The sequence below is a fragment of the Rhinatrema bivittatum genome, chromosome 3 (assembly GCF_901001135.1).
Source record: "Rhinatrema bivittatum chromosome 3, aRhiBiv1.1, whole genome shotgun sequence".
NCBI lineage: Eukaryota > Metazoa > Chordata > Amphibia > Gymnophiona > Rhinatrematidae > Rhinatrema > Rhinatrema bivittatum.
This window is the reverse complement of record NC_042617.1, coordinates 486,469,793-486,482,069: the sequence shown is the minus strand read 5'-3', so window position 1 is coordinate 486,482,069 and position 12,277 is coordinate 486,469,793. Positions and strand designations below refer to the sequence as shown.

Here is a 12,277-nt window from a genome sequence, read left to right as displayed (position 1 = left end):
CGGCAATTGGTTTGGCGACTGTTTTTGAGATGGCGATGAGTAAGTTGGCAGGGATTGCATCTGTGGGGTGCGAGGCCGGTTTGAGTTTCTTTAGGACTGTTTCAATCTCTAAGGAGGAAGTCGGCTCGAATGTTTCAAGACACATGTTCTGTTGAGTATGTGAGGAGTCGGCTGGTGGTGGAGGAGGAACATTGTTGGCCTTTAAAGGTCTGATCAAGTCTGTGATTTTTTTCTCGAAATATGTGGCTAACTCTGAGGCTTTGCTGGCTGCTTGATCGTCCGGGATGGTCGTGGGGGGAGCTTTGGTGAGGGTCGGGACGATGGAAAATAAAGCTTTAGGATCGAAGATGGTGGTGTATTTTCTTTGAGAAAAAAATCCCTTTTAGTTTGTAGAATGGATATCCGGTAGCTGTGCATGTGGGATTTGTAGGCTCCTAGGTTTGAAGAGGATGGGTTCTTTCGCCATGCATGCTTGAGTCTTCTAAGTTCTTGTTTCAGGGTTTTGAGTTGAGGGGTGTACCAGGGTTTCCTGTTGTTAGAATTAGAGAGGAGGGCTTTTGTAGTTAATGGGCACATAAGGTCTGCTACGTTCTTAGTTATTTTGATCCAGGAGGAAGTGGCTGAATTGGCATTCCGTGAGGTCTATTTTGTCTAATGCAGAGGATAGTTGAGGGCTGAGCGATTCTGGGTTGCATAGCTTCCTGAATTGGACTGAGGTTTTTTGTACTGGAAGGGGAATGGGTTGGATGAGCTTAAGAGTAGTAGAGATCAATCTATGGTCCGACCAGGGGACTGGGGAGCATGTTGCGGAAGAGGCGGTGGTGAGGCTTGTCACATTGTCACATGTTAAGGGCAAAGGGCTATCAGCGCCATTTTGTTTACTGGCAGCCAACAGCCCAAGAGTGGGAGATCGCTCCTGGGACCCCCGCTGGACCACCAGGTACATTAGGAAAGTTTTGGGGGGGTCGGGAGGGTGGGGGATTCTAAATAATTAGATTTAAAGGGTTGGGGTGGGTTGTGTTTTTTGGCTCGGAACAGCTGAAAAAAAAGCAGTCAGAACCTCGGGAAACGAAGATTTCCTGTGGTTCTACAAACACGATACCAGAAACGATTCCGGAACTGATTCACATCGCTATAAAATACTAGTGAAAGGATTAATTACAGTTTTATTCTGGTATGATGATTTTATCTGGTCTGTGGTGCCACAAGGGAGATGTTGTTTGGGAAGGGCACAGAATTGTGGTATTGTTGTGACCAGGGCACTGCCTCATCCCCCACTCAGGCTATGAACCTGAAGATAAATCATGTTAGTAAAAGATTTCTCATGTGGCACTCTCCACCCCAAGCATAGGGGTAATGCATAGTCCAGAGCAAGGAGGGTGGGGGGCCACACTAATTTTGGCTGTGCTTCAGTCTCTCTTCCTTCCTTCGGCCCACATGGCTCCACCTGCCTAAGCAGCGCTAACCTCAGCAATTTCTAATGAAGCCAATCGATGGTGCCCTTTCACCAGCATACCTTGCCCACGCTGCTCTGATATGCTGCTACTTACACTTCTGACCTCAAGTATCTGAGATAGCGATAACGGTGGAATGCGCTCCTACTGCTAGTCAAGTGAATTTCAGCCAATGGTCACATCTGGCCCTTTGACCATAGTTTGGGGACCCCTGATCTAGACACTGAGTAGGCCCACCCCAGGATGTACATATTGGCAGTGGTGGTGGCGGCACTGGTAACACACTAGCATTTCTTCTTTACGCTGGCAATGACATCTTGCCATCTAAGCATGTGTCACATGCCTCTTACTGATTGATCTCAGTCTCATGGTCAGGTGATAGATGGCACCTTGGCCTCTATACTAACTAATTTTTTTTAGTCTCTGAAATTACTCCAAGAGACTCTCACAAAGTGATTGGTATTTGCCAGTGCAACTAGTTATGCTTGCTCGGTGTCTACTGCCCATCCTCAAGTTTAACTTCGTGGAAAATATAGAGGAAAGGACTGCAGATATATTATATTTTTGCCATTTCTGTGGATTGTTTAGGCAAATTAACACACACTATTGCAATATCTAACTGAAAGGGTAGGGACTGGGCAGGATCCCAAAAGGTTGATAGATTCCATGCTGATAAGCAGTAGATTTCCCCCAATCCACTTTAATAATGATTTATTGGCTTTTCTTCCAGGAACTTGTCCAAAACATTTAAAAACCCAGCTACACTAACAGCTTTTAGCATATTCTCTGGCAACAAATTCCAGAGTTTAATTATACATTGAGTAAAAAATATTTTTTCCTATTTGTCTTAAATGTATCACCTAGTAACTTCATTGTATGTTCTCTAGTCTTTGTTCTTTTTGAAAGGGTAAATTGTCAATTCGCGTTTATTTGTTCCATTCCACTCATTATTTTATAGACCTCTATCATATCTCCCCTCAGCTGTCTATTCTCCACTCTGAGGAGCCCTAACATCTTTAGCCTTTCCTAATAGGGGAATCATTCCATCCCTTTTACCAATTTGCTTGCCCATCTTTTTGCCTTTTTGAATTCTGATATATCTTTTTTGAGATGTGGTGACCAGAATTGCACACAATACTCAAGCTGCAGTTGCACCATGGAGCGATAGGGGCATTATGATTTTTTCTATTTTATTCTCCATTCCTTTCCTAATAATTCCTAGCACTCTGTTTGCTTTCTTAGCCACTGCCACCCATTGAGCAAAGGATTTCAACATATTATCCAAGATGATGCCTAGATCCTGCCCGTAGGTGGTGACATCCAGTGCAGAATCTTGCATTGTGTAGCTATAATTTGGGTTGTTCTTCCCTACGTGCATCATTTTGCACTTGTCCACATTAAATGTCATCTGTCATTTGGATGTCCAGTCTCCCAGTCTTGCAAATAAATTTAAATAATTTTGTATCATCAGCAAATTTGATCACCTCACTCATTTATTCCCTATCTATCATCCCTTCTAAGCAGGTCACAAACTAAAACATTCATACCTAGAGCAAATAGCAAACACACTTAAACAATATCAACTGGATAGTAATCAAATCTGCCTATCCTATATATTAAAAATATATATATTTATGTTTTGCCTATAATGAAACAATCATGCTAGGCGAAGAAACATATGACTAATATAACCTCCTGCATTCAGGTAGGTACATGTCTTCCACAGATGCCAGGGGAGACCAAACATTAAAAGTAGCCAAACTTGCAGTGGCATCCATACTTCCAAACACATGGGCAAGGTAGAAAGGCTTCATCTTTTTTCTGAATGATTTCAGAAATAGGTCTGCTCTCAGATCGGCTGGAAAATCATTCCATAATACTGGGCCCGCCACCATAAAGGTTCAATCCCTTGAGTCACAAAAATGTAAAGTACAAAGAGAAGGAATAACTAAGAGATTTTTACTTGCAAATCGTAAATCATGAGATGGAATATAGTCCTTGAATGTGGAGGCAAGGCAGGCTGGAGGAGTAGCCTAGTGGTTAGAGCAGTGTGCTGTGAGCAAGTGGAACCCAAGTTCACAGTCCACTGTTGCTCCTTGTGACCGTGGACAAGTCACTTTGCTCTCCATTGCCTCAGGTACAAAGTTACCAGGTGATTCCTCAAGCTGCATTAGGGCTCTAACATACATTATATTGTGTTTATCACCAAATAGTGCACTATTGCACAATATACAAGATATTTTGCATCTCCCTGCCAAGATACCCTCCCCTATTACAATTACCTTCTTTGCATGCAATTTGCATGCATCAATAGTGCAAATGCATGCAAAGAAGGTCATTACTATTCAATTTGCTGTAAATATTTTATTGTGGCTGAGCAAGAAGGTGGGCAGCTGAAATAAAATATCTACACCTATTTGGAATGCGTTAGATGTGCGGCAGAAGGCCTGGGACACTAATGCAGGTCCCTAGGCTCCCACCGCACATTTAAAGTGGCAGAAAATTTTTAAAAAAGTCACGGCCAAATGGAGAAGTTGAGCGAGGGTGAACCCGGGGTTTCCAGTAAATACTTTGGGAGGCCAGGGGGGTGGGGGATTGATTGGAGTGACTTCAGGGGGGCCATGGGGTGGGGTTTTCATGTGGTGACTTGGTATTGGTATCGGGGCCTGAGGCCACATTTTATTGTGTGCTATGGGGAAGGGGGAGGGGAAGGGGGGCCGGGGCCATCACCATGCAGTTCATTTTTTAACTTTTAAACATTTTGGGGGTGTCAGTGCTACCTCAACTGGTGGCCCCTGGCTTGAGACGGGATCAGCACTGACCCTTGCTCAACCTCCCTGTTTGGCTGCGACTCTTTAGCACATATTTGCGTAAGAAGTATTTTATAAACCTCAAACATACACATGCAAATAATGGTGTATGAATACAGTTGCTCATATAAAAAAGGGGCGGGGCCAACTGACTGGGTGAGGGGTCAGGGAAAATTGGGATGACTTTAGACTGAAGAATCAGGAGGGTCTTGACAATCTAGAGATAGACTGGACAAACTGTTGGACTAATTGATAAAACTGGTAATTCTTTTCACATGCGTATGTTACAAAATTTGATGACTTACACGTGTAAAAGCCAACCAGTGATAAGGAAAATATGTAAGTTAAATTTGCACATGTAAATGATTAAAATTAGGAGCACAAATACTTGCATATAAGAGATTTGCATCACTTAACTGGATACATTTTGACTTCGGGTAAGTATCATGATGGGTTCTGGGTTTCCCCTCACCCATACTATTTGCACAATCAGAAACCAAAAAGAGAGTACAATTAGGGGTCTCCCCACAGTTATAACAGTACTCACTCATTGGACACAGGGTGGTCTCCCTCTCCACCTCAGTAACTCTGCATCCACGCCAGACAACTCTTCAGAATTCTCCTCCAGGCCTTTGCAAGAGATTTTGCCAGTTTTATCCCACTCACACCTTTAGCAATCTCTTCTGGTCCTCCATGGACTGTAGGGCAAACACTTCTGCCTTTCCTCTTACACCCAGGCTGGGTCCCCTGGTTGTTTCTCCATAGGAAAAAGAACATCCCTTTGCCTTCAGTTCCTTCCCTTTGAGGGGGGAAGCCCTGCACAGCCCTCTTCAATGGGTGTGTGTGTGTCCCCGGGCTCACCAGTTTTGCTGGCAGCCCTCTCCAAACCTTCCGCCTCCAAAGACCTTGAACTAGAATTATATAGTCCTTACTTTACTCACTCTAGAGGATCATTCTCCCCTCATCCTTTAAAGGAGACACTCTCTATGGAACCCTCTAGAAATTCCCTTCAGAAATCTTCCAATTTACATTCAGTGTTCTTTTACCATTCACTGTGCCACCTAGTGACTGTTTATTGGTAATTGCAAGCCTCGGTGTCTTTTTCCCCAAAACATTCCAAAACTTTATCAACCATTTACAAGATCCCAGAAACAAGTCAAAGGCCCCCCCCCCCTTCACCCAATCCAGACTCTATTTTCCAGGCCATTCTCTAGGCCCATTTGGGGGATCTGTCACACTCATCAGACACATTCTTGTGGTAGCCATCTCTGTTTCATTAATGTTGCTAGCCTAGCAGTCCTGTTCCATAGTCATCATTTGCAAGTCCGTAAGCTCTACAATATGCATATTTTAATGACTGTATTCTAATTTTAGTCTCGTTCTCTCTGAAGGCAGTTTATGGGCATTTATTGGCTATGCTAAAGACTAGTTTATCCCAAATCAGTTCATCATTCAGTGGGCCATACTCAATGTCACTGCTTCCTCTCTAAAGTGTGATAAAGTTGACAGTAGATTCATTCTCCTCTTGTTTGCAGCAGTCAACTATGTATCTTTCATATATTACATTTTTTTGCATATATGAAATAGGCTTCCAATAGATATGGAAAGGTTTTTGTATCCTTTCTCTTTTCCCCCATAAGGCTCAAATTGTGCTAAAAAACATGGCAGCATTCAGTACTCATCAGCCTCCTCAATGTAGCTACCTCCACTTCGGCTGACTTTTCATTTAAGCCTGTGGCTAGAGAGTAGTCTTCAAATTCTGTCCTGAAACTTTCCCAGTTGCTACTCAAGTCACCACTAACCTTCATGCCTTCGGAGAGTGGAATGCAGTTAGCAGCTGCCATGATGCAGAAACACTTTTGTGTTTCAGCATCCATAGGAAGGTGTATGTAGTCCTAAGCCAATCAATATTACTGCAAACCTTGCCTTCTGCTCACAATTCCTAAGCCCACTGCACTCTGGAAATTCTCTGCTTCAGATGTAGGAAAGCAGTGTAGGTTCAGCTACTTCTGACACCATATTTGATATGCAGAAATAAAGACAACAGAAAGGTGCTAGTGAATGTGTGCCATGCTGTAATTTCTCAGGAAGCAACACACAAGACCAATGTAACAAAAAAAGACAGGAAGTAAAAAATAATGAATATAGCAATCAGCCACAAGGTGTATCAACCTATAAGTTAATATCTGTAACAATATGTGCACACACTCTGAGCAGCAGGAGCGTTGATTATTGGTAGTGACACTCAGGCTGGTCAGCGGCCTCTCACAGCCCAACTACCCTTACAAAAGAAAATTGTAAGAAAGATGGAAAGCAGTAAGCCACAACCAAGTACCCCTTCTCCCAGAGAAGAAAAGAGTTAATTTCACAATATTTGTCACTATTTCTTCAAACTCCTTTCATTCACCAATATTTTTGGTGAACATCTCTTCTGTTCCTTTTCTCCTCTAGTTCTTCTTTTTCTCAAAGACTGTGTATCAAAATTTGAATACCCTAAGTACCCTTATTAACACCTCAGCACTTACTGTTTTCTCTTTTCACGGTAGACATGAGGACTCTGCTCCAGATCTGGATCCATGTCTCCACAGCTCCCATCAAACAGCTCAACAGACACATTCTCCAGTGTCCCCCGACTCCCAAACTTCTGAGGCTTTTTCAAATTCCACATCAAGATTACACCTGTGGGATCTCCTGATCCTCCTCCACTTTTTGTAACTCCAGATTCAGTCCCCTTTAATTCTTGGCTGCTTCTCCTTGGAGAGGGAAACACCATATTCCTTGGGCCTTTCTCTTTGAGGGGGAAAGTCCCTGCAGGGCCCTCTCCAAAACTTTATCAAACATTTACAAGATCCCAGAAACAAGTCAAAGGCCCCCCCTTCACCCAATCCAGACTCTATTTTCCAGGCTATACTCTAGGGACAAAGGGCCCATTTGGGGGATCTGTCACACTCGTCAGACACATTCTCGCAAAATGAGATGGGCTACCCCATGACTTTCATGTTTTCTTATATGCTGGATATTGTTCTTTCTCTTGCTTATGTACATTGCCACAATACATATGTGCTATAGATTTAGTTGCAGATGGGTTATCCTGCTGTCGCTTATTGTGGTAGTTCACCCCAGGCTGAACCAACTCACTGGATTGGCTTCCTCGAACGACTCCCTGCCAAAATTCTCAGCCACTCCTTTTATACTGAGGAATAGTCTCCCACTACTGGGCCTTATTCCCCAACCTTCTTAAAGGGAAACTGCTCATAGATACCTTTCCCAACCTTTCACATTGATAGAGTTCAAATGCATCATATAAATTTACCAGAGTGAATGCCATCCAGTGGTCATTCATCATACCACACCCTTCAATTTCAATTATCAGGAAAAGGCAGTGTTTGCTTTTCTGCGATATTGTCACACTCTAAAGAAGCATCCCGGGGAGCCTCCCCAGGGCCGGCATGCCCCAATAGTCGAGCTAGGCATCACCTATGGTGCCAGCCATTAGGGAGCGGCAAAGAACAACTATATGGGGCCGCGAGTGGAGCTCATCCTACTCACAGCCAAAAGGAGTAGAGACTTGGCGGGCCACGAGTGAAGCTTATCCCACTCACGGCCAAGAGGAGTAGAGACTCGGAGGGCCACGAGCAGTACTCATCCTGCTCGCGGCTGAGAAATGGAGACACTTGGCGGGCCGAAAGCAGTGCCATGAGCGATACCTCTGTTTGTGTGCGTGTGTGTGTGTGTGTGAGAGAGAGGAATTGTGTGTGTATGAGAGACCAACAGTGTTAGTGAGAGAGAGGGAGGAAGCCTGTGTAAGAGTGTGTGTGCAAATGAGACAAGGAACCTAAGGGTGTGTAAGAGAGGGGGCTTGTCTGAGTGAATGTGATTTTGGCCAGAGCTGGGGTCTGGACCGGGGTGGGAGGGGAGGCGGGCACAAGGCAGAAAGTTTGCCTAGGGTGCCTAATACTCTTGCACCGGCCCTGAGCCTCTCCCACCCAGAATTCTATCTAGGGGTCTTTTAAGTAAAGAAGAGGGCTCCTTGGAGGAAGACCCACCACACAGAGGAAATAAATCTTAAAATTCACCCCATAGGAAGGAAGCAAAGGATCTGTGAATGTAGGCAGGAGATTGGACAGGGGACTTTGGGGACCCAGAAAAATCTTTATCTATCTTTAGGTACAGAGCACAGCTATGGCAATTATTGTGCATCTTGCTTTTATTAGTTTCTTTTTGACTAAGCTGTAGAAATAACAACTAAACTGTCAAGGTAAATTGACACTCCATGCTCTTGTAATCTTGCTAGCACTTTTTCTCCTTAGGTGATACCGACAAGAACTGGAAGATTGCTCACGTGACCCTCAATGTTGCAGAAAAGTTTCGCTATGTCTTCCAGGGAATTAAAGGTGATAATGGAGCCTCCTCCGGTGGTGTATTGATTGATGACATCAGCCTTACGGAAACCCCGTGCCCCAATGCTGTATGGCACATCCGCAATTTCAGCAATATCTTGCAAACGACTGTTAAAGGCAGCTTCATTTACAGTCCACGGTTTTATAGCCCTGAGGGCTATGGTTATGGGGTGACCCTGTATCCCCATGGCCAGAACTACTCCAGCTATGTGAACTACACTGGAATTTCCTTCCACCTGTGCAGTGGGGAGAATGACAATATCCTGGAATGGCCAGCTCTGAACAGGCAGGCAATTCTGACTGCACTGGATCAGGACCCTGACATGAAGCTCAGGATGTCAGCCAGCAGGAGTTTCACAACCAGCAAGAGCCAAGTTGCTTCAGGTAAATGTTTGCTTTTAGTCTGGGGGGTAGTTGAAATGAAAACTGAGTTGTTAAAACTGCAGGAGGATCTAGAAAGATTAGGAACTTGGGCATCCAAGTGGAAAATAGAATTGAATATGAGATTATAATCCAAAGTATCACCACACACTGCTGGGGTCCACCCTGGGAAATTGTTGTTGAAAGGGATAATTTGTAACGGTATTGATGACAGATTCAAAGAAATCATCATCATGCCTTTGTATAGAGCTCTGGTACAACCCCGGTTGGAGCACTGTGTGCAGTTCTGGTTGCCCCATTTCAAAAGGGTATGGTGTTGCTGGAGAAGGAAATGAAAAGGGCAACCAGAATCGTGAGAGGATTGGGGCATTTGTAATATGAAGAAAGACTGAAAAATCTGGACTATTTAGCTTGGGAAAGAGAAGACCAAGTGAGGACATGATAGAGGTCTATAAGATCATGAACAGAAAAGAATAAACTACAAGCATGCAGTTGTTCTGTTCACACTGTCCAAAAATACTAGGACCATAGGGCATCCAATGAAACTGTATGTTCCCAATTTCAAGACAAACACAAGAAAATCTTACTTTAGTCAGTGGGTAATTAAATTGTGCAATCTGCTGGCATGGGATTTTGTCACAGCAAACAGCATAGCATAGTTCAAGAAGTCTCTGAATTGTGCTTGTAAGACAAGGACATAAACATATTAGAAATTGGGGAGCGGGTGGGACTGCTACAATTATATATCTTGGGAAGTCAAGGTCTGCGCTGAATCATTAGGTGAAGGTCATGGGTCTTGCAGAAATTTTCCCACACTCCATATGTAAGTAGCCCAAATACTGGCTTTAGCTCCTTCTTTCTGTTGTTGCTTTTCCCTTCTATTCCCGCTGGGATTTGGAAATGAGAATTTATCTTGGAGGATTTTCTTCTATATCTTTCAAGGTTTTTAAAGTTGTTAATAGTTTTTAGGGGTAGGTTTTTTTGTTTTTTTTTTTACTTCCATTGCTTTGAAATAAGGACGCTGGCTTTTGCTTATACTTCACCATTCTATCTGTGGTGATGGGGGTCACTTGGGGATGGGGGTGGTTCATCTGTCTCCATCTGCGGGTGGGTGGTGTGGACCCATGAGTCTGGACTGGTCTAGTAAATTCAAGGAAAGGAAATTAACAGATACAACTACGAGATCAATATTCAAAGGGATCTAGCCAGCTAATTAAACACTTACTGGTAAATTTTAAGACCTGCATGTGTGTCCATGTGCGCGCAGTTCCTGGCACATATACATGGGGGTGCCGATTTTATAACATGCGTGCAGCGACGTGCGCATGTTATAAAATCTGATGCCTGTGAGCACACGAGCACACAGGTGCCCGACTCACATGCACGGGGGAGAATTTTTGTAAAAACCATATGGCGACGCGAATAGGCCTACCCCAGTTCCCTCCCATTCTGTTCCAATAAAGGAACTTCCCTAACCCTATCCTTCCTCCCTCTTCCCCTATCCTCCCCGACCTCTAAACCCCACCTACCGTAATTTTTTTTGTCCCTGGCTGGAGAAAGTTCCATGTGCCAGCCAGCTGCTGACGCTTGCTTCCCCTGGACAATGCCTAATGGTGCTGTCCCGCTGGCCCCTGCCCTGCCCCCGCCCTGTCCCCATCCCTAGTATGCCCTTTTTTTGCAGCCTGGCAATTCCATGCGTGCCAGGAGATACGCACGTGGCCGGACCGTTTCGAAAATGCGCTCAGTGCTTGCACGGCCAGCCACGCATGTATCTCCCGGAATTTGTGCGTGCCGGGCTTTTAAAATCGGGCCTTTAGCTGGCCAGATCAAAGCCTTTGAAAATTGGACAGCCTTACTGGCTAAATCTGGTCTTCTGAATTTCAGTAGAAGGCTAAATTTAGCCAGACAAATTCTGGGCAGGTCTGGTGGCAGTGTTAGGATGGGACCAGAAAGTTAGGCAGCTAGCATTGATTTCAAGTGCAACAGCCAAGTGGATGGCCAAGCTCCCATTCTCATTAAAAAATTGTTTTAATAAGGTCTGGCAGCCCCATCCCATGTCTCTCACCCTCCTGGTGGCCTTTTTTTTCCAAAGAACGAGCCCCGTGTTCTCTATATCCCCTTGCTCCCAACTTTTGTATGCTCCTGTTTTAAAAAGAAATGGTCCAAAGCTCCTCATCCTCTTCCAATGCTCATTTTTTAAAAAAAGAAATGGTTCCATGGTCCTTGCTCCCACCCTCTGTTTTTAAAAAGAAATGGTCCTGTGGTTCCCATTCCCTTCCTGCTATCTCCTGATGCTCCTTCTTCTGCTTTCTCTTTCTCCAGCTATTTCAATTGGTCTCTATCTCTCTCTGGTTGGTGATGCCACCTTCCTCTTCCTCAAGGTGTATCTCCCTTTTTAACTTCCCCACCACTCAGTCTTTCTGGCAAGGGAGTAGAGCCCAGTCCCTCCTTCTTCCTGGACTCCAAGCCAGGGACATCCTTTTTCTTCATTTTTATTCCTTCTATGCAACTTTATTTATTGCATTCCTATTCCTGAGGTGACAATCTGTGTGTGATCTCTCTTGGCCTGCATGGCACATGGAGTCCCAGCACAGCAGGGCCATAAAAACGGAGTATTCATTTCAACCTTAATGTACAGAGAATACTGTCTCCGTGTAATACAAGGCACACCAAAATGCAATTGGGGGAATCCCTCTCCAGTCATCTTGTACTTCTTAGTCTCTGTAAAAAAAAAGAAAAAATGTATATGTTCTTACTTTGTCTTTTACAGGACAACCTAACATATCAATGTGGGATAAACCATTTATTACTGGACGCTATGACCCTGATTGTGATTGTAATAGAAGCACAGACTTTGGGTGGAGTACCTTTATTTCCCATAATCAACTTCATCGTAGGAGTTTTCTGAAAAATGATGACCTCATTATTTTTGTGGAATTTGAAGGTATACATTATTTATGTGTAACATTAAAAGGCCATGAACTATATACACAAAAATGTCCATTATCTGGCAATCTACCATCACCTTTAGTGGGATGGAATAACAGAAGGGGAGGAGTTGGATTAGGGCGCAGAATAGCTTTTCTCTGCTCTGCTCTGCCACTCCAGCCTCAGCCCCTTCCTTCCCCTCCTGCTATTTGCAAAGGTTAGGAGGGGACATGAGGAGAAATGACGGTCAAGGAGGGGTGGATTTGGAGGGAGCAGAGTAGCTATCCTCTGCTCTGCTCTGTGT

The 12,277-nt window shown here is 44.2% G+C and overlaps 1 protein-coding gene across 1 annotated transcript in view; it reads left to right on the top strand.

Annotated features, from left to right (window-relative positions):
* MEP1A (meprin A subunit alpha) overlaps positions 1 to 12,277 on the top strand; it is a 49,857-nt gene that overhangs the window by 34,025 nt on the left and 3,555 nt on the right. Inside the window, exons 11-12 of the mRNA XM_029596888.1 lie at positions 8,575 to 9,048; positions 11,816 to 11,989. Of these exons, the coding sequence (XP_029452748.1) occupies positions 8,575 to 9,048; positions 11,816 to 11,989 (648 nt within the window). The remainder of the gene's footprint in view (positions 1 to 8,574; positions 9,049 to 11,815; positions 11,990 to 12,277) is intronic.